General features: G+C 36.4%; 1 protein-coding gene and 1 long non-coding RNA gene across 3 annotated transcripts in view; one reads left to right on the forward strand and one right to left on the reverse strand.

Annotated features, from left to right (window-relative positions):
* LOC126629945 (uncharacterized) overlaps positions 1-18,799 on the reverse strand; it is a 30,817-nt gene extending 12,018 nt beyond the window's left edge. Inside the window, exon 1 of the long non-coding RNA XR_007625896.1 lies at positions 18,651-18,799. This is a non-coding gene — a long non-coding RNA (uncharacterized LOC126629945). The remainder of the gene's footprint in view (positions 1-18,650) is intronic.
* Positions 15,278-19,063, forward strand: LOC126629938 (cucumisin-like). 2 transcript variants are annotated; one of them, XM_050300105.1, is made up of 10 exons: positions 15,278-15,400; positions 15,578-15,678; positions 15,873-15,970; positions 16,058-16,301; positions 16,490-17,006; positions 17,213-17,316; positions 17,425-17,640; positions 17,759-17,870; positions 17,983-18,196; positions 18,398-19,063. In XM_050300105.1, the coding sequence occupies exons 1-10, from the start codon at positions 15,398-15,400 to the stop codon at positions 18,922-18,924; spliced, it is 2,136 nt and encodes a 711-aa protein (XP_050156062.1). In that variant the 5' UTR covers positions 15,278-15,397; the 3' UTR covers positions 18,925-19,063. The 2 variants fall into 2 exon arrangements, with proteins under 2 accessions (XP_050156062.1, XP_050156061.1); XM_050300104.1 differs by having other exon boundaries at positions 15,312-15,479.
* The last annotated feature ends 4,238 nt before the right edge of the window (positions 19,064-23,301 follow it).

Raw genomic sequence — 23,301 nt, forward strand, 5'->3', positions numbered from 1 at the left:
TTTAGAATGCTTATAAAATATAGAATGATCTCCTACCTCCCTTTTCTCTCCCTTTTTCTGGTGGGATTATTAGCCTTTTATAGGCATTTAAGTCTTGGGCTCCAAGTCCCATTTTCCTTCTATTTCTCCATGTTCCACATTCCACATTCCACATTCCATGAAGTATCTGATTATGCTTACGACCATCTGATATTAGAATCCTGGATCCGACACTGCTTATTGTTGGAGCGAAAAATTTCAGGTACTCCAATTCTCTACCAATAAGTAATTTTGAACACGTTGAGAAGCCTTGGACACCATCTTCGCTTGTCAACAATGAGAGTGGGGGGACCTGCAAGAAAACACTCTGACGCCCAAGTCAGTATTTGTTTAGAATGCTTATAAAATATAGAATGATCTCCTACCTCCCTTTTCTCTCCCTTTTTCTGGTGGGATTATTAGCCTTTTATAGGCATTTAAGTCTTGGGCTCCAAGTCCCATTTTCCTTCTATTTCTCCATGTTCCACATTCCACATTCCATAAAGTATCTGATTATGCTTACGACCATCTGATATTAGAATCCTGGATCCGACACTGCTTATTGTTGGAGCGAAAAATTTCAGGTACTCCAATTCTCTACCAATAAGTAATTTTGAACACGTTGAGAAGCCTTGGACACCATCTTCGCTTGTCAACAATGAGAGTGGGGGGACCTGCAAGAAAACACTCTGACGCCCAAGTCAGTATTTGTTTAGAATGCTTATAAAATATAGAATGATCTCCTACCTCCCTTTTCTCTCCCTTTTTCTGGTGGGATTATTAGCCTTTTATAGGCATTTAAGTCTTGGGCTCCAAGTCCCATTTTCCTTCTATTTCTCCATGTTCCACATTCCACATTCCATGAAGTATCTGATTATGCTCCTTTATTTTAGCCACACTCCTCATGTTTAGCATGCTAGTGGCTTGTTTAGTGGAGGAGTAATTTTTGGCTCCCACATTGCCCTTTTTTTTCTCTGCAAACATATATCATTTAGGGTTTGTGGAGGAAAAATGTTTTCTTGCAAAAATTCACTTGACTTGAGTTATCATCATGAGTTTAGCCTTTGGCTACAATCATAGTTTAGCTTGTGTTTACGATCATAGTTTAGCCTTTGATTACGATCACATAGTCATATTATCGTTCGGCCACAATCAATTGGTCATAACTTAGCCTTCTGTTACGATCTCACAATCATAATTTAACATATGGCTACGATCATAGATCATAATTCAGCATTCGACCATGATCATAGGTGAATGTTTAGCCTTCAGCTACGATCATACGGTCAATATTTAGCCTTCGACTACGATCATACGATCAATATTTAGCCTTCGGCTACGTTCATACGGTCATAGTTTAGCCTTCGGCTACGATCATACGGTCAATGTTTAGCCTTCGGCTACGATCATAGGTGAATGTTTAGCCTTTGGCTACGATCATACGATCAATGTTTAGCCCTTGGCTACGATCATAGGGTCAAAGTTTAGCCTTTGGCTACGATCATATGGTATTTGACCATGGGTTTCGAATTTTCAACCCTCGTTCTTAGGTTTCAGCCATAATTCGGTCTTGGGTCTTCAACACTCGGTCAAATGATCACCGATCATGAGGTTTGGAATTCGACCATACATTTGTGTATGACTAACATGCCCCCAAAGTAATTGTATTTCAAATTAGTGGAAGTCTTACCAATAAGCATATATAGGATAGAAATTCTTATCTAGCAGGCAACTTCCTTACTGTCAGAGTGAATTTACCCTGCAATCTCTTTGCTTAGAAGCTTTGTGTGCAAGCAGTTGGTTCCCCTAGCGCTTGAGTATTCATATTGCTCCACAATTCATATCTAGCCTTGCACGAGTTACCAATTCCGTACTTTTCTCACTGTCATAGCCATATAGAGAATAATAAATTCACTAGAGAAATTCATGTTGTGGAGACCACAAACTGGTGAATAATATGTTAGCTAAATTGAAGATATCAATTTCTGTCTCCTCCAGCAATAATATTGAAGCTTTGTTGAGATGCACATGTGACACCATATTCACTTAGCCGTATAAGTGGCTTTTTCGATCTTCTCCGTAGCCCATGTCTTGGCCATGCGAATGTTCTCAACAATTTTTTTTTTTTTTAGACTCAACTTGGTCAAGCAAAAGTTTTGTCCCTTCATGAGAATCATGCATACTCGTCCATATAAGAGCAATTCAACTATCAAATGTGATGGTGTTCAAATGAGGCATGAGGGCTTATCTTCCATGTGTATTCACATAAGAGCTTTGAATCCCACAAGGAAAAGCATAGTTGGGCCACTCCAATTCCAATTAAGCATCAATCTCGAATTAATTGACATACACTGCACCTTCATATTTAGCATTACTGAGTCTATAGCCTCTATACTAACAATACTCGCAGTCTAACATCAATTTTCATACGTACCTCTACATTGTGAATCATCTCCTAGTCAATTTTGCCAAATATGGATCATAAGCGAACGTTACTTTGATAAATCTAACATTTTAAATCATGGCTTGTCCCACCATTCAAACATTTGGTATGCAGCCAAGGGATGCACACTAAAACTAGCCACCACGCAATGACGATAATTTCGTGTGGGTTGAAATTTCCTCTGGTCCAACCTTGTCTTGTGTCTTCACATGTTACTCGATGTTCTTTTTCTTCAATGGTGTTTCTTCCTATGTTTGGTTCTCTATAGTAGAATAACGGGACGATTCGGAATGGTCTAAGGTTTGCAACTTCAAACCCTCATCCCAGTGTAGTTTGACCAGTGTAAATCTATCCCATTTGAATGCAAGGTCTCATTGCCAATAATATAGATACAGAATAGGGGTCTCCAAACCCAACTTTCGGTGTGCATACTCTGCATGATTCACTAATCTTGGAACTCACTTCTGAATAAAAGCACTTGAAAAGGTTTAGATCGTATTGTATCCAAGTATGGAAAGATGGTCGAGTCAACATAAGCTAGATATTCAATCCTTTGACAAGCTCCAAAGAATCTAATTCAATAATGACTGACAAGTAATTTCTTTCCTGGCAAATTCATGAAACAGAAACAGTTTAGAAGTTCCATCTAAAACGTAATATGGACTACACACATTCTATTATGAGCTCAGATAAGAATATTCTTCATGTAGAATTTAAACGCGCTGAAAGATTTTTCTTTGTCAAATTATAAAGCGATAGAAGATTGGTATGCTCAATCTCTTTAACTTGTTATGACGAAAATATGTACTGATAGAATTTGTATTTCATGCAAAATCGTAAAAGAGACAGAGGAAATAAATCGTAAAAGAGATAAAGGAAATAAACTCTTCTCTATATTTGGTATGAATTTGTGCCCCCACTGCATAACCGGAAATATTTGCTCCTCGTTTTGTATAAATGTTTTTCAACCAGTGACTGAAAGCTTCAGTACAATCCCTCTGTAATTATAAGTGCACCTGTCACCGTGGTTTGGTCTTGGCAGCCACAATGAGCATGACGAGCATCCGACTTTGGGCTTTTTCTGGTGTAACATGACAACGCGGTAGCTTGGCTTCATAGGACCCTACCCCCTAATACAATAGGACCTTGTGCGTCATAGTTCGGGATCGTTTCCCCGAGCTAGAAATGAAACTACATCAGTACCTCCAAAATTCAAGTGGTAAATATATTTGACAAAATAAAAGGGAGATAACTGGAGTCCAAGATTTCTACACAAAAGTGCTTTCATGAACCTCCAAAGCCCAAAGGATTGCAACAATCATTTCCCACCTTGTGCTATGGCAAGAAGATGTATAATTATATCATATACGTTGTGCTGCTATCAGTGAAATAATAGAGAGTGAATAGAAAGCTTCCCTGTTTGGGGTTTTTGGCCCGTGCCCCCATTGTGGCTTGGGTGGAAACCAGACTTCTCAATACGGCTGTTTTGTACGAATTCCCACAGACGGCGCCAACTGTTGGAGCGGAAAATTTCGGGTACTCCAATTCTCCACCAATAAGTAATTTTGAACACATTGAGAAGCCTTGGACACCATCTTCGCTTGTCAACAATGAGAGTGGGGGGACCTGCAAGAAAACACTCCGACGCCCAAGTCAGTATTTGTTTAGAATGCTTATAAAATATAGAACGATCTCCTACCTCCCTTTTCTCTCCCTTTTTCTGGTGGGATTATTAGCCTTTTATAGGCATTTAAGTCTTGGGCTCCAAGTCCCACTTTCCTTCTATTTCTCCAAGTTCCACATTCCACATTCCATGAAGTATATGATTATGCTCCTTTATTTTAGCCCCACTCCTCATGTTTAGCATGCTAGTGGCTTGTTTAGTGGAGGAGTAATTTTTGGCTCCCACACTTATGTAGTTATGTTTAATCATATTGATTGACTATTAGTTTTATCTAATCGGTAGAAAGAAGAAAGGAATGCCAGTTATCATTTATTTTGAAGAAAATTAGCGATGTTCCATGAACTCGTAATATTTTTTCAATTTTTGTTACGAATTTACAAGCGCCCATTATTATTAATGTTCTAAATTACCCCTATCATCTTCATTTATCACGTTTTCTGCCAGTTAAAAGCATTTACAAAATTAATCAAGAGAGTTAATAGTCATGTTTAAAATAATTATTAGAACTCAGAACCAATTTGAAAGTTCAAAGGATAAATCAAAAGAATGCCCCAAATTCAAGGGGCATTGCTAACTGTTTAAAGGATTAAAATGATTCATAAACAATTTGAAAGTCAAAAGATAAGTCGGATTGAGCCCCTAAATTCGAAGGCAAAGGGCAGTTGCTAGCATTTTCCTTTTTATTTTTCACGTGTGATATTATCAAAGTGCATTAGTATACTATACACGGTATCTTTTCTTTTCTTTTTTGTTCATCAAACATACACGCTTTCTTGATACTTGTAATAATATTAACCTGTTTCAGGATCCAGTGTCAAAATTCAAACTTGATAAGCTTAGCAAAAATAAATGAGTAATCTGACAACAATAACAAGACGGAAAGAGATGGCAAAATTCGGGATTAGGGTGTTGACTTTATGCCTAAATACGGCAAAATGCAAATGTTGATTCACAAAATCAAAGACGGGTACAATACAACGTGTGAAAATTATGCATTTTAAATCTTTTCCGACAAAAAAAATAGCATGGCAATTGGCAAATGTAAATTACTGGTTAGAACTTAGAAGATAGATTCTGTTCATCTTTTTCTTTTTCTTGCTCAACTTCTAGGCTTCCACGAAACCCTAATGGCTCTAGTTCAATGGTTTCTCATGCTTCTCAGCCTCACCTGGACTTTGACTGTTGATGTTACTCGTTCAGCTCCTCACGACGATGCCGGAAAGGCATGCGAATTTTTTTTTTCTTCATTTCTTTTTCTATAATTGGCTTTTTAGTCTTGACTATTAGTTATGATGTTGATATTCGACAAATGTTGCAGCGTTCATATTGTGTACATGGGCGACAAGCCATAGCGCGAGATTTCCCCTACCACATTGCATGTTCACGTAAACATGCTACAAATCGTAGTTGGCAGCAATTTTATAATTAATGATATGGCAATGTCTGCTACTGCACACCTACAATAGCAGCTTCACTGGCTTTGCATGCTGCCAAGCTAACAGACGAAGAAGCACAAAAATGGCAGGTTAATATTTGTTCAGCCTCTCCCTTTTTGTTTTAATTAATACACATACCGACGCACACATATTTTATAAATAACAAAAAAATGTTTAATTGAATGTACGCATGTCTAGAAATGGATGGTGTGGTGCCTTTTTTTCCAAGTTAAAAGAGGCAGCAGCTCCACACAACAAGGTCGTGGGACTTCATTGGGTTTCCGGAAACAGTGTCGAGAAGCAACTATGTTAACAAAGGTGATATGATCATCATAGGAGTGCTTGACTCTGGAACTTGGCCGAAATCTGACAGCTTCAATGACACTGGATTTGGTCCACCACCCACAAGTTGGAAAGGCACATTCCAACGCTCTGGTAGTTTTACTTGCTACAAGTAAGCCATACTAGATTATCCTATTATTATTCCCATTTATCTTGAACCTAATTTATACGATATCTGAACAGTAAAATTATTGGGGCACTTTATTACCGTGCTAATGGATTTGACGTAGGTGATGCCCAATCTCCAAGAGACACCCATGGCCATGAGACTCGCTGCATCAATAGCAGCAGGGAACTTGGTCAACAATGCAAGTCTAGATGGTTTGGGGATGGGGACATCAAGAGGACCGGTGCCATCAGCACAAATTGCGGTGTACAAAAAATGTTTGATAAAGGGTTTAACCGTTTATGCTTAGTACTGATCACTTAGGTTCTTTGGATGAATGTATATATGGGTATGGATGGTGTAGTGCTGTTTTACTTTTACCCAGTGAAAAGAAGCAGCTCGTCACAACAACAAGGTTATGGGACTTTATTGGGTTTCGGAAAGAGAGTCGAGTAGCAACAATCTTCACGAAAGCAATATCATTGTAGCCAGGAGGATCTCACCTTATCATATGATCCTTCAATCATATCCGTTCATCTTAAATTGTGTGATAAAAAATCATTATAAATTTTTTTTATTTAAAATTGAATATAAACAGTATATAAGAAAAGCTGATTGTACGATGTACTATGAACGGATATGATTAGAGGATCCGATGAGGATCCTCTCTCTCATTGTAGGAGTGGTTGATACTGGAATTTGGCCAGAATTTGACAGCTTTGATGACACCGGATGTGGTCCAATATCACTGACCTCAAAATGGAAAGGCACATGACAATCCTCAGTAACGCAAGTAAATTATAGCAATGGTTCTTCAATTTTAACTAAATTAGAACAATGATTCTTCAACTAAAATCCTAATTCATTGGTCTCTCAACTCATAAAAACGTGTATCTATAGTCATTTTCGTCAACTCCATCAAAATTTTGTCAAAATAAGTTATGTTGAAATGATCATTGCTATAATTGGGTTAAAATTGAGATACCATTGCTTCAATTGAGTTAAAGTTGAGGGACCATTTTTTTCATTTGAATTAAAATTGAAAGACCATTGATACAATTTTTCTTATATGATTTTCCATATTTGCCACTTGAGTTAGCCTTACATACATATAACACGTGACTCATTTTAACCGAAGTTCTAACAGTGGTGATGAAAATGACCATAGCTGCACGTTTTAATGAGTTAAATGACTAATGATAATAGATTTTTAATTCAGAAACAATTGCTTTAATTGAATTAAAATTAAAAAATCATTACCATAATTTACTTTTATTAAAAAGCAAACTAGTTTGTTGTCTGCTACTCCAACGATGACTTTTGAAAACATTGGGAAATAGTAAAGCCTATAGCTCTCAACTAGCTCATGAGCTTTCCTTTTTTGTTTAGTCCAAAAAAAAGAGGCTCATGTTTGAATTATGATAATCATAGCATGCCTATATGATGTCTAGTCCCCACGAGACGCAGACGGCCATGGTATTCACACCGCATCAACGGTAGCAGGAGCTTTGTTAGCAGTGCTAGTCGTGATGGCTTTAGGTTGGGTACAGCAAGAGGAGGGGTGCCATCAGCACGTAGTTCGGTGTACAATGTATGTGTGGGCCCTTGGCATCAGATGACTGCGTATGATGATATTCTTGCGTCATTTGATGACGCTATTGCTGACGGTGTTGATGTAATTTCAATCTCCATCGGTTCGGTGGAATTTTTTTTGTGGTCATTGTATTTATGCTTAGAATTTAGATAACTTTAATAAAAAATTTTTAATACTGTTTATTTTAACGAAAAATCGTATTTTTATTCTAAAATATCAATTATGATACTATTCACTCATAACACATTTATGTCATTTTTATTAAAACTCAAAATTTTCAAATCTTTTTCATTAATTTTCCTTAGAATGTATTTTAGTCAATTTAGCTAGTTTAGTCATTGTGTTAGACAAATTTTGCAATTTATGTTCAAAAATTTTATTTTTTTTCATCTTATGCATAGTATTAAAGATATTATTTACATTAGGGGAGGTAGTTTAAATTTGTCTTTAATGGAAGTCGAATTTAAAACTTCTCAGTTACAAATGAAGATTAATATTACTAGATCGTGGCAACAAACTCTCTTCCGTCCGGCTTACCCAACCATCCACAACATTCCCTTCCATATCTCTCTCTCTCCCTCTCTCTAACCAACCGGTACAGTACTTCATCTCCTCCATCAACCTCAAATCGCACATAAGAGGTTACAACAATAAGCATTCCAAAAATTTTGAACTTTGTCTTTATACTCTTAATGAATTTGTGTAACTACTATGAAGGCTGACGGTGGGGTAGTGGGAGAGGAGTGAAAGAGACAGAGGTGGGGAAGGGGCCTGCAAGTGGTGGGAGAGCGGTGGGCCATGGACTGCAGGTGGTGTGGGAAGGCGAGGGGGGGTTGGTTGCTGGTTTTGGATGGCGGGGAATCAATCGCCATTGGATATTTTCACGCATGAAAAGGGATATTGACTTCCATTGGCGCTTGTAACAAGGGTCCACAGCTGAACAATGTTTCAAACTTCGCACCATGGTCTCTTTCCGTGGCTGCTAACACCATTGATCGGAAGTTCGTTACCAAGGTTCAGTTAGTAACAATAAAACTTATGAGGTCAGTTCCCCATCAATCGTATGTGCTCACGTAATTTTATTTAATCGTTCTATAATAGAGAATAATGTTTGAGGTTGTTTCTCTATTTGCTTCATATTTTAGGGAATTATAATGAATATATATGACCGCAAGAGTCAATTGTCTTAGTGTTGTCTCTACCGTGTATTGTAGGAGACAATTGTCTTAGTGTCGTCTGACTTAGATATTCATGTGAACATCACAATCATGACATTGCTGTGCAAACCTGAAAAGTGACGAAACTATAGCATAAAGTGATGTGTAAAAAGTATGAATAGAAGATTGAAAATAAAACAAGAGTAAATGTGTGCAGTAAAAGTGATCAACTTTAAATAAACGTACTAAATGAAAATCATAGCATCTCAATATCTACAAAGAAAGTGTACAACGTAACACGCCTGAAGATATTAATTATAAAAATATTAGACTAATTACTACAAGGATGAGAGAAGATTATGCCACCATACCTCGACGTCCAGAGCTCCAAATCCTACTAAATTTTGGAGGAGCACAAAAAGAGTGTGACAGACACAAATAAAGATTTCTACAAAATCATTTATTTTTTTAACATACAAACACCTCGCTGTAAAAACTCATACGAGAGACACATGTATTACCAGCAAGCAAAAGCTACCTTTGGAGTTTATATTATTTTTTTATCCATGTAATCAAACTCGGATTTGTTTGTTTAATTAATAAATATATATTTTAATGAGAAAGACATGGCCCAATTTAGATTGAGTTTTTTCTCAAAATTTTAAGTAGTTGATTCATAAATTTTCGTGCTTAAGATAGAAATTGTTTATATTATATATAAATCATTACGTAAAGATTATTTGTATAAAAAATCAATCAAAATTAAAGTTATTTGGTCAATCAATTGTAACAAATAGATAAATAGTTTATTTACTTAATCCATCCATTTATTTTTATACATTCCGATCATTAAATGATATCATATTTAAGTGACTTTTTTTACCGATATGATATTTACAGAGTAATTTATAATATAAACAATTGTAATCATAAAAACAACATTTCGTGAATTAGCCACATAATAAATTGAGAAGGATTTCCTTCTCATCCATTGAAGAGCCAAAATGCATTTCTATTTTGATTTGGGCCTCACTTCCTATGTCAATTACTTTGATTTGATAGTACTATTAGTTGATAATTGAAACGAGAGTTAATTTCAGTTTACTGTTTGAAAGTATTTTTATTTTCAACATCTGATACATTAAGGTTTTTTCATTCTAGGGTAGTATATGAAGTTAAAATTTTGAAATACTTTTATACATTTGTTAAGATTGCTTTTAAATTAGTTGTTAACTGATGATATGACGTTTATGTGAATAATGACTAGAGGTCACGTGTCAATATAGAATCCATATAAATATTAAAAAATTTAGAAATTAATAAAAATTAATAATTATTACTTTGAAAACAAGGAACCAGGAACGTATGGAATTGATGATTTGAACAGGTGCGAAAGAAGAAAGAAAAAGGAATAAGCAGAGGCCTGGAAAGAAAAGGTAGAAAAGGAATTGATTCTTCGAGGGGGTGGGGTGGCGGTGGAAGATGGTGGGGGTTTTGGGGACTTCAGGATTTGGTGCATTGCAGAACCTCTAGTAAGCCCTTTTATGCAATTCTACATCGAGTTGAAGTTGGTTTAGTAATAGATTTGGAACCAGTAAGTCCATCTGATGTTCCAGTGACTGCTGCGGGAGCACTGAAATCTTATAAGCTTGCAGCCAAAGCCATCTCGAAATTGCAGTCTTTGCTAAGCGGGGATATATCATTATTAAAAAAAAAAATCTGGTTTTGGCTTCAACCAGTCTTCTCCGGCCGCTGGGTTTGGCTCTCCACCGCCGTGGAATTTGGTAGGTGTGGCTCTCCATCACCGTCTGCTCCGGCTTCTCCGGCCGCTGAGTTTGGCTCTCCACCGCCATCAAATCTGGTAGGTAGGGCCCGGAGGTTTGAGCTCACGGGGTTGTCCATCCTCGCTCTAGAATCGTCCCATTTCCGATATTTTCCTTCACAGTCCAGTGGACCCCAACGCCTTGAAATTCTCGTTCCTCAAGTCGTCACCCGTCAAATCTAGAAATGGGTCGGGTTAGGATATGGTGGTTAGGGAGAGGTGGGTCGGGTATGGAGGGATCAGGGATAGAGGAGAGTTGAGTCGAAAAAGAGGGATTTTTCAGTGTGGTTGGAACACGAAATAATACATCACGTGTCATTATATAAATAGTGAGATATGTGTGTTAAAAAATTAATAACTTAAATATTAAAAAATTTCACCACTTATATAAAAGCACGTTATATACCACTTGTATTCTAGTTACAATGAAAAATTTCTCGTCGAAAAGAATAGGGGAGGTGACCCATATTGACATGTGGCGTATAGTCATTGTTCATGTGAGCGTCACGTCACTAGTTAACTGTTGATTTAACAACAACCTTAACGGATGTATGAAAGTGTCGTAAAATTACTTCAGCTACCACTCTGAAATGAAAAAAACTTTACGTATCAAATGTTGAAAACTAAAAACTTCAGAGTAGAACACTGAAATTAATCCTTGAAACAAACATTTACTCCTTATATAAAGGCACTGAAGAAAAATCCCACTACACCATCCATAGGTGTATATTTTTGTAATTATTTTACTTTTTCTGTTTTGAAAATTGATAAATTATATTGATAAAGTAAATGATTATAACCAGAGTAAATTGTAGCAATAATCTCTCAATTTTAATTAAATTAGAGTAATGGTCCATCAACTAAAAATTCATTACTATTAGTCCATCAATAGTCAATTCATCAAAACGTGTAGCTATGGTTATTTTCGTCAACTCTATTAAAATTATGTCAAAATGAGTTATATTGGAAGTATCATTGCTACAATTGAATTAAAGTTGAGAGACAATTTCTCCAGTTGAATCAAAGTTGAGGGATCATTGATACAATTTTTCTTTTTTGATCTCCCATATTTTCCCCTTGATTTAGCCTCACGTGTATGGCACATGACTCATTTTAATGAAAGTTCTAACGGAGTTGATGAAAATGACCATAGATGCATGGTGAGTTGAGGGACCAATGATAATGAATTTTTAGTTGAATGATCATTGCTCTAATTAAGTTGGATAATTGCTACAATTTACTCTTACAACCAAGAGGGTTAAAAAGCCAACTCATGTCATAAAGAATTAGGCAAAGCCTTGCTAGACACCCAACATGATCATTTTCAAATTCTTTTGGTGAGGATCATGAGGATTCGTAAATTGTGTCTGTTTATCGTACATTGTGCGGTCAGTTTTTATCATGTACTGTTTGTATTTAATTTTAAATAAAAATATTTAAAATAATTTTTAACTCTACGATGTACGATGAACGTATATAATTTACGGATCTCCGAGATCCTCACAAAGAAAATCTGGACACGCTAGACACGAGAACCCTTACTGTAATGCTAATACAACCTCCTCTTTTCCCACTTAAGAGTAATATGGGAAACTGGAATTTTACCTTTGTCTTTTAAAAAAGGGAACTTTAACGAAAAGCACCCGGTACTGTTCACTTTAACGAAAAACCATATTTTTACACTAAAAAGTCAATCCTGGTACTATTCAATTTACCCTTTATTTTGTCCTTATCATTAAAACTCAAAGTTTTCAAGCCATTTTCATTAGTTTTTCTTTTAAAAAAACCAATAAAAAATTATTATTATTAAATGCATGGGTAGAATTCAAACTAATTAAATCATTAAGGGGAGACGAGAGTTTTGAACCACGCATAGGATGAGGACATACGCTGTAGGAACAAAATTTAAAGCACCACTATAAACGCTGTAAACCCATAAAGATTTCTCGAAGATCATGATGTCCCCGCACTTGATTTGGTGTGAAGATGCTAATGTAAAGTGGAAGGGAAAACAAATCATGAGCAAAGTAAAATAATAAAACTTTGACCAAACCTATTCACTAAGATATTTAATTACATGTCAACTAGAATATTATATTGCATGTAAATTTTACCTATATCTCTACTATGGGAAAGTGGTGTGGACCAAAGATGCTTCCACTTCTGTATGGAAATGAGTATGGAAATGAGAATATAGGAGAGCTTGTGTCTAAAAGTGCTTTTCTCTTTTCTTTTGTAAGTGTAGTTGAAATGAGAGCACTAGCGAGTAACAAGTGCTTATAAGAGGTTGAATTACTATTGTTAATTAATTTTATGGTAAAACTTCAACTTTTTTTCATGGTATTGAAGTAAGTTGACTATTTTGTGAAACACAACGACCACATATACTCCATGTCACTCAATTCGTGTTTTCCATATGTTTGGCTTGAAAATTCATTACACGCAATAGGAACATATGAGGATGTGAAGGTAAAAGAATTACACATCGATGAAAAGAGAAACCTTATAAGGGCATTTAAGAGGTTGAATACTCCTTATATTTTCAATTGATTTTATGATAAAATCTTAACTTTCTTCATTTATTTCCTGAAAACATGATTAATCAAGTAATTATTTAGCGATCGATCGGACACAAATGGAAGAACCAATTCTGTAGAAATGGAGTCCTTTCACATTTGAAGTCGTGGACTTATTTTTCGTTTGCCTTTCGGAAGCAGAAGTCAATTATTGTTGCTGCATGATTTGAAATGTTTCCACTCCCTTGCTTCCCTCGAATTCGATACTCACTTAAGCAACAGGCTGGGGTGGGGATTCATTTTATAACAGCAAGATATTATTAGGAAAATGTCAAGATATTATTAGGAAAATGTATTGTAAAATCATTTAACGATTACTTATAAAAACACGTGATAGCTAGCATTAGTAAAAATTTAAAAATGATTTTCACACACTTATTTTAATTTTTTATTCGACGATTAAAATTTAATAAAAACAAAAATGCACGAGAAGAATAAAGGTGTGGAAATCATTTTTTCGGTGAAAGCACTATTAGAAATAGTCAAATACCCCAAAATATGTTCAAATACTCCAAAAATAAAGGACAAAATAAAGGGAGTTTTAACAAAACACTCATAGTACTATTTACTTTTAACGAAAAACCATATTTATACATTTCTTTAGTACTATTTATTATACCTATAAAAATGATTTTTCATTAAACACTTCTTGCGAAAAGCGTTAATTGGGCTAAAGTATAGTCTTTCAAATGGGCATCCAACTTTAAAAAAGTGTGATAATTGTAGGGGCATTGTGTAAAGTGAATGCAGTACTGCTATGACTAAGAGTGTACGAATCATTCGGATTCAGATCCTCTACTCGGTTTTATTGTGTTTGTTGTTTACTCGACTGTTAATTCTCACCGCACATCACAATTCAAAAGTGTTTGAGCAGAAGAGTGGTGGATTTTTAGTATGTGGAAATGAAAAAAATTTGGAACACATAAATTGCAACATGTGAAATGCATTTGAAATAAAAAAATAAAACATAAAAACATCAACCGTACGAAGAGGAGTTTTATTGAATTCCGAAAACTTTTTTTTTTCATCTTGTCTAAATTAAAGAGTCTTAATTTGATTTTTTTAATTAAGATGGTTTAATCAATTGTCTACTCAGCAATTTTGTATTTATTTAATATATATTCCCATAAGCAAGCTAATAACTATTTCATACAGTCTAAGGATTTTAAATTCGTGACTTTATTAATTAAAAATATTAATTTAACTAATTCCTTGTTGTCATTGTAAGTGACCCTCTACTATAGTGGTGGAAAGGTGGTGAGTCCATTGATGACTTTATTAATTTAATGACGTGGGTTCAAACTTCATTGGTATCTAATCTAACATCTAATTTAATAATATATTGTTTGACCAAAAATTTTTTTTTTCCTTATTGTCAGTAAAAAAAGAGAGAATTTTTTTTTTCTGTTCTTATATTTAATTAGTCTCTTGCTTCACTAAAATAAAGTTATTAATACTTTCATAAGAAAGCTTCATTAATTTGGTAAAATTTTACACATAGTTATATAAATGTATTTAAAACTTATGGTACATTTGAAAAATTGGAAAATAAACGTACCGACTTTTGGTACGTTTAGATTTTAAATGAACTAATAAACAAATGTACCATAAAACTAAAATTACCCATATTATAGGTAATCAAACGTACCAATACAATCAAACGATCATACAATCAAACGTACATTTACTATGATTATGTATGTGATAATGAGTTTTGAATATTCGATTTAATTCACTAAACTAATTATTATAATAAACAATAAAAATTTTAAAATCTCCAGAATGAGAGATGCATATAACTATAACAAATTCATTACAAATTCATAGGTAAAGAATGATAGGGAAAAAAGGAAAACGAAAGTAAAGATGCAATGTGAAAATTTTTAGGGTGGCTAGCAAACAATTTCATGAAAAAAAAGGTAAAAAAAAACAGAGGAACGTCTAAAATTGAACTTTTAATAAAATGAAATTAATCACTAAAACTGTAGGAAAAATGTTGAATCAACGAAATTAAAAAACGAGGCGTTTATATCAAAATGCCCCTAAACTATGTAAAATAATCATGGGAACACAAACCATACCACTAAGAATAAAGAGAAACTGCAACACGTGAAATACATGGCTTTTCATTTTTAGTATAAATACATGATGGTGTTCTTGGATGAGATTGTCCATCTTTTACATGCTTTCTAGAACTTCGCCACAATGGCTTTGACTCCATGGTTTCTCCTTCTCCTTAGCCTTATATCTACTCTGCTAGTTGATGTCACTCTATCTGCTGCTCACCAGGATAACCGGAAGGCATTCATAAAATATGCATTTTGAACAATTCCGTTTCTCTGCTCAAAATATGTTCATTAATTAATTTAATCTTCTGATCTTGGATATATTAACTGCAGGATTATATTGTGTATATGGGTGACAAGCCAAAGCCTGAGGTTTCCACCACTACCACATCAGCTCTTCATGTAAACATGCTACAAAACGTCGTCGAGGACAGGTTTAATTAATTATCACATATGATAGTGAGCTTAATTATATATACTGATTAACATTATCCGTGACAAGGGTACCATTTAATTTAGTCATCTCTCGTACATACGCATCTTCTCGTTGTTTTTCGAGCTTAATTATAGCAGAGTTTGAAAGTGTCAAATCTTCGACGATTTTGATTTTTGACGTTTATTTATCCAGCAATATAGCGCACGAATCTCTGCTTCTGCACAGCTACAAGAGAAGCTTCAATGGCTTTGCTGCCAGGCTAACAGAGGAAGAAGCACAGAAGTTGGCTGGTTGTCTTATGAACCCAACTTCAAATTATTTTTTAACTTGCATAAACATTAATAGTGACCATTGTATGACGAGAAAAATATATGCAGGAATGGATGGTGTGGTGTCTGTTTTCCCTAGTGAAACTAAGGAGCTCCAAACAACAAGGTCATGGGACTTCATTGGGTTTCCTGAAATGGTGAAGAGAAGCGCCATTGAAACTGATACCATTGTCGGGCTGATTGACTCTGGAATTTGGCCTGAATCTGCCAGCTTCAGTGACGCCGGGTTTGGTCCACCCCCCAAAAGGTGGAAAGGCGCATGCAAGGGCGAAGGCAATTTTACTTGCAACAAGTAAAGCAAACCAGTTTATTTCAACCATCCACTGCACATTTCAAAAAAAAAAAAAAATTCACGTGATGTTGTTAATTACACTTGGACAGAAAAAAAAAAAAGTGCGAACTTGATTATAATTTATATGATATGTTGTTAAATTGTAACTCTTACTAAAATATTATGACATATTTGTTACACTTGGACAGTAAAATTATCGGAGCACGGTATTACCGCAGTCAACCCTACCCCAAAAATAGCAGTGATGTCATGTCTCCGAGAGACACGGAAGGCCATGGAACCCACACTGCATCAACAGCAGCAGGGAACTTAGTTAGCAAGGCAAGTCTGTATGGTTTAGGGCTGGGGACAGCAAGAGGAGGGGTGCCATCAGCACGCATTGCGGTGTACAAAGTTTGTTGGTCAGACGGGTGCCCGGACGCTGATATTCTAGCGGCATTCGATGATGCCATAGCTGACGGTGTTGACATACTCTCTGTCTCCCTTGGGGGCCGTAAACCGTTAGATTATTTCAGAAATGCCATTGACATTGGAGCTTTTCACGCTTTAAGAAAAGGAATATTCACTTCCGCGTCTGCTGGTAATGAAGGTCCAAACCTGAAAACTATTACAAACTTTGCACCATGGTCTCTTGCTGTAGCTGCTAGCACCATAGATCGCCACTTTGATACCAAGGTTCAATTGGGAAACCACAAAATTTATGAGGTAATTGATACAGAATCTAGCCTTTGCTCATTTAGGGCTTTGTTTGGTAGTGATTCTGGTTGGGCAATATATACACTTTTGGAGAATCAACAATATATATATATATATATATATATATATATATATATATGCTGAAGATGCACCAAAATACTAGAGAAGTGATTAACATGAGAGTTGATTATGATTTGTTTTTGCTTCCTTGGTAGGGAATAGTAACAAACACATTTGAACTCAAGGGTAAATTCTACCCCATAGTATATGCTGGAGACGTTCCAGATAGGGCAGCAGGTTACAATGGGGAAACATCCAGGTATGTGTACGCATTTTGAGAGTATATATACCATTTATATTGAAGTACCACGTTAGTCTAGCATAAGTCTAACCAGGTGCTAATAACATGGATATATACATGGAACAGGTTATGCCAAACAGGCACGTTAGACACAAAATTGGTGGAGGATAAAATTGTTCTTTGCGATGGGCCTACTGGGGATGGGGCATTATATGCAGGCGCATTTGGTTACGTTTTGACAAGCCGAAATGCAGCAGATGTAATCGATCCTGTTCCAGTACCAGCCGCTTCCGTTTGGTTCCATGTTGGTAACGAAATTACCCATTACATAAACTCAACCAGGTATCAATATTTGAGAATGATTGATTTAAAATATTACTAATGTGCGAAACTAACATAAATCAAAGACCCCTTATTATGTTATTGCTAATAAATCCTGAATCCCTGTAATGATTCGTAGGAACCCAACAGCAACAATTTGGAAAAGTACTGAGGGTAGGGATGCACTGGCCCCATATGTACCTTCATTCTCATCAAGGGGTCCAAATCCAAACACTCCTAACATTCTCAAGGTAACTTCAAGGCCCCGTAGGTGTGTGAATGCCGACTTAAAAAATGAACAAACCGAATCATGAATATTGAGGGGTCTTAATTTTCCTCCTTGTTTTCTCCTATATGTTGCAGCCAGATATCGCTTCTCCTGGAGTTTCCATTCTAGCAGCATGGCCTCCAATTGCCCCAGTTTCAGGTGTTGAAGGTGATGACAGAGTAGCTTCATACAATATAATCTCGGGGACATCAATGGCATGCCCACATGCTGCGGGCGTGGCTGCATACGTCAAATCATTTCACCCCAATTGGTCACCTGCTGCTATCCTGTCAGCTCTTACGACTACTGGTATAGATGCATTTTCATAAATGTACCCATTACAATACAACCGTTCTCTCACATATTTGATGAGTTGTGTGACCAGTTATTATCAGAGATCATGCGACCAAGTCTTGTGAGAGAGACCCTACATATAATTAGACTTTGTCCATGATGTACATTGTATTACCTAAGATTTATATGTTTGATTAATTTGTAACGATTTTGCAGCCAAACCTATGAGTGCAAATCTTAACCCTGAAGCCGAATTCGCGTACGGTGCTGGCCTAATAAATCCTAGTAGGGCTCCATATCCTGGTTTGGTATACGATGCTGCTGAAATCGATTACGTAAATTTTTTGTGTGCACATGGCTATAGTACCAGATTATTGAAAGCCCTTACCGGGGATAGCTGCTCATCATCACAATCTAGTCATGGAACACTCAGTGATCATCTAAACTATCCTTCTGTTGCACTTTCCACCTCGAACCCTAAATCCGTCAATGGCATTTTCAATAGGACCGTCACAAATGTTGGATCACCAAAGTCCACATATAAAGCTAAAGTGAGTGCACCACCAGGACTTGAAATCAAAGTTAATCCAAGCATTCTAAAGTTCACATCTCTCGGGCAGAAGCTATCGTTTCAAGTCAAGGTGAAAGGGTTGATTGAAAAAACCATAGTCTCTGGTTCTCTGGTGTGGGATGATGGTAATTTCCAAGTGAGGAGCCCCATTGTAGTGTATTTTGTGTTTTGACAACAAGGTATGTGTAATAATGTATGATGTATGAATAAGCAACATGAAGGGCTCCAATGAAACAAAAGTGCAATGTACTGATCACGATGATGTATTGTAAATGAAAATTAAATTATTATATATTTATGAACCTTTAATATGATGTAGTACATCGAAATTTGAAACATACTCATTTAAGGATATTTTATATTTCTCTGCGCAATCTAATTGTATATTTGATTGTTCATTTTTGGTCTGCATGGGAAATATGGATTTTCTCCTATGTTGATTACTTGATTGAAGTCCCCATCCCTCGTTGCCCGTTTATACAGGTTGTAGAGTCGGAACCTTCGTGATTAAAAACAAAAGACCGAAAAACTTTGGTGGGGACATTTGCAAACAACTACGTATACACATGAAAAATATCAGAATAGCATCATGTATCGGTGGCATAAAAATCTTTACGCACCCACTTGTTCAAGATGTTGGCACATGATCACGTTGTGCTAGGATAACACCAAAACCAATTGGAACCAACTCAAGCTAACCCACAAGAAATATATCAAATGGAATGCAAGAACAAAATATAAAAGACACCAAGATTTTAACGAGGTTCCTCAACAGTCAGTGTAACTGGAGTACGTACTCGGAGCAGTAGGAGCTCATCTAATAATCCACTATCAACCAAATGGGAGTTTACAAAGTGTTGGCAATCTCACAACCTAAAACCCCAATACACCCAATAACTCTCACTCACCAAAGAAACAAATAGAGAGGGAAATATAGTGAATAATTTCCTCTCTATACAAAGTTCAAAGCTAATACATAAATACAAATTTGATTAAGTACCAACAAAGAAAGAAAATCACCTTTCTTTCTTCTCTTCAAAATGGGGCTGCAGCACCTCGTTTTTTGCTCTCTATTTTCTGCTACGTTTTTCTGCTCTATGGCTGCCTTACAACCTTTAATCAAAAGCAGCAATTACTTCCAATTAAAACCCTCAACCGCGGCTTTTCATAGGCCAAATAAAAAAAACAAATTTTCTCCAACATCATAATTGCCATCATCACAAAGCAAGGAACAACATAATTGATGTCTCCTTTTTTTCCTTTTTTTATTAGCCAAAAGATATCTAGTAATTTGGCCATTTTTTCTTTTGCTTTGTTTAATAGCTGAAAGTTAATGCTGAGTTGGCCACTTGGCCACAAGTCAACAATCTCCACCTTGGCCAAGTTCCGAAAACGCCATGATAAGTCAACCTACACAATTGACCCAAAAAATCACTCCCAAACACTAGCAAGAGAATAACTCATGCCGAGCCAAATGCTCCAAAACTTCTACTGCTCAACGCCTTCTTTATATAGGCATAATGTGAGCCAAGTTCAAACAGTGAACAAACTTGGCTACACCAACAACCTTAGTCAACATATCAGCGGGGTTGTCTTTAGTTGGAATCTTCTGGAGAATAATCTCTCCTTCACCAACGACTTCACGAACAAAGTGATAGCGCACATCTATGTGCTTGGTCTTTGCATGATGAACCTGATACTTAGCCAAATAAATGGCACTCTGACTATCACAATGTACCTCCACCTACTTCTGATCAACCCCCAAATCTGTAATCAGCCCATGTATCCAAATGACCTTCTTTATAGCTTCAGCAACTGCCATATATTCAGCCTCTGTAGTAGACAAGGCAACAGACGACTGCAAAATGGACCTCCAACAAACTGGTCGTTTAGCCATAGTAAACACATAGCCTGTAGTAGACTTCCTTCCATTCAGATCACCTGCATAATCTGAATCAACATAACCAACTGCAAAATGACCAATACCAAAATCATCTCCCTCAAAACAGAAACCAACATCTCGAGTACCATGGAGATACCTCAATATCCACTTTGCTGCTTGCCAATGCTCTTTACCTGGATTATGCATATATTGACTCACCATGCCAACTGCATGAGCAATATCCGGTCTAGAGCATACCATTGCATACATCAAACTACCAACCAAATTTGCATATGGTATACTTTTCATTTGCAGCTTCTCTTTATCAGTTTTAGGACATTGTAGAGAACTCAATTTAAAATGAGGAGCCAAAGGGGTACTAACCGGTTTGGTTGAATCATGAACTCCAAACTTCCGAATCAACTTCTCAAGGTATTGTCTTTGATTCAAACTGACCAAACCCTTCGCTCTATCTTTAGTGATCTCCATGCCAATGATCTTCTTCACTTCACCAAGATCCTTCATCTCAAACTCATTCTTCATTTACTTCTTCAATTTTTCAATCTCTTCAACATTCTTTGAGGCAATCAACATATCATCAACATATATCAACAAATAAATGAAAAACCCATCTTGCAACTTCTTGAAGTACACACAATGATTATATTGACTTCTAGAATAATTTTGGCCTCTCATAAATTTATCAAACCTCAAATACCATTGCCTTGGAGATTGCTTCAAGCCATAAAGTGATTTCTTCAATTTGCAAAACAAATTCTCCTTCCCTTTCACTATATACCCATCCGGTTGACACATATAAATCATTTCATTCAAATCACCATGTAGGAAAGTCGTCTTCACATCAAGTTGCACAAGCTCAAGATCATACTGTGCAACAAGAGCTAACATAATGCGAATTGATGAGTGCTTCACAACCGGAGAAAAGATTTCATTGTAGTCAATGCCCTCCTTTTGTGCATACCCTTTAGCAACTAATCTTGCTTTGAATCTCACATTGCTTTTCTCATCCGCATCTTCCTTCTTGGCATACACCCATTTGCAACTGATAGCTTTTTTGCCCTTAGGCAATTTAGCTAATTCCCAAGTCTTGTTCTTCAAGAGAGAATTCTTCTCATCACCCATGGCATTGCACCACCTTTCATTTTCTTCACTCTCAATAGCTTCCTCAAAATTGGATGGAATCTCATCAGTGATAATAGGAAGAGCAAAAGAAACATAGTCACTATACTGAGCTGGCTTGGTAATTTGTCTCTTTCCTCTGTTCTTGGCAATAGACTCTTGAGGTGAAACTTGCTTTTCAACTTGAATAGAATCTTCAAGTTCAACTTCTTCAACATCCTCATGGTCTCCAACTTCTTCACTTGTAGTGGCTTTGACATCAGCGGAAATAGGATTGAAGTACCAGAGGCAACTTTCTCAAGCTCCACCTATTGGACATCTTTCACATTCTTCTTAGAGCCCTTGTACATACTTTCTTCATCAAATGTCACATCTCTGCTGATTACAAGTTTTTTCATCTCTGGGCACCACAACCTGTAACCTTTGACACCACTACTAAAACCAAGAAAGATAGTCTTTTTGGCTCTAGGATCAAGTTTATTTTCAGTCACATGAAAATAAGCAGGTGAACCAAAAATACGGATATAGTCATAATCAGAAGAAGGTTTTCCAGTCCATACCTCCATTGGTGTCTTACCCTGAACAACAGCTGAGGGTAATTGGTTGATGATGTGACATGCATAATTAATTGTCTCTGCCCAAAATGACTTGCTTAAACCCGACTGAGACAACATACATCTAACCTTCTCAAGCAAGGTTCGATTCAATCTTTTTGCAACTCCATTTTGTTGTGGAGTTCCCCGGACACTAAAATGTCTCACAATCCTTTCCTCTTTGCAAACTTTAAAGAAAGGGTCGGATGTGTATTCACCACCATTATCTGATCTCAAAATCTTAATCTTTCTCCCAGTCTGGTTCTCAACCATTTTCTTCCAACCCAAGAAAATGCTCAACACCTCACTCTTGTGCTTCATAGTGTAAACCCAAGACCTTCTTGAATAATCATCAACAAAGGTCACGAACCAATGTCTACCACTCAAAGAGGGAGTCTTTGTAGGACCCCAAACATCCGAATGCACATAATTAAGAATGCCCTTCGTCTGATGTACTGCAGTACCAAACTTCACTCTAGTTTGCTTTCCTAAGATACAATGCTCGCAGAAATCAAGCTTACAAATTGTCGAACCTTTTAGAAGACCTTGTTTCACAAGTCCTTGTAGAGCTTTTTCACCGGCATGGCCTAATCTTATATGCCACAGTCTAGTAGTATCTGAATCAGATGTGCCCATATTTTCTGAGACTACAGACGCTTCACCTGTCACGGTGCTTCCTTGCAATAAATCCAAATGACCACATCGAGGAGCTTTCATCACAACAAGTGCACCATAGGTAACTTTCATCTGCCCATCTGAATGAAACCTGAAGCCTTCGGATTCTAAAGTTCCCAAAGAAATAAGATTTTTCTTCAAATTCAGTACATAACGAACACCTGTCAACTCTTTAACCATGCCATCATACAACTTCAAATGAATTGTACCAATCCCTTTTATTGTGCAAGGATTGTCATCTCCCATGAACACAACACCA

Source organism: Malus sylvestris, chromosome 7, assembly GCF_916048215.2.
Source record: "Malus sylvestris chromosome 7, drMalSylv7.2, whole genome shotgun sequence".
In the NCBI taxonomy this organism is placed as follows: Eukaryota; Viridiplantae; Streptophyta; class Magnoliopsida; order Rosales; family Rosaceae; genus Malus; species Malus sylvestris.

Bases quoted from the DNA above. Each gene is read 5' to 3' on its own strand.
- LOC126629938 (XM_050300104.1), top strand. From the start codon at position 15,384: ATGGCTTTGACTCCATGGTTTCTCCTTCTCCTTAGCCTTATATCTACT. The intron at 15,971-16,057 runs GTTGTCTTATGA...AAATATATGCAG, and splicing joins AGAAGCACAGAAGTTGGCTG to GAATGGATGGTGTGGTGTCT. The intron at 17,007-17,212 runs GTAATTGATACA...CTTCCTTGGTAG, and splicing joins GAAACCACAAAATTTATGAG to GGAATAGTAACAAACACATT.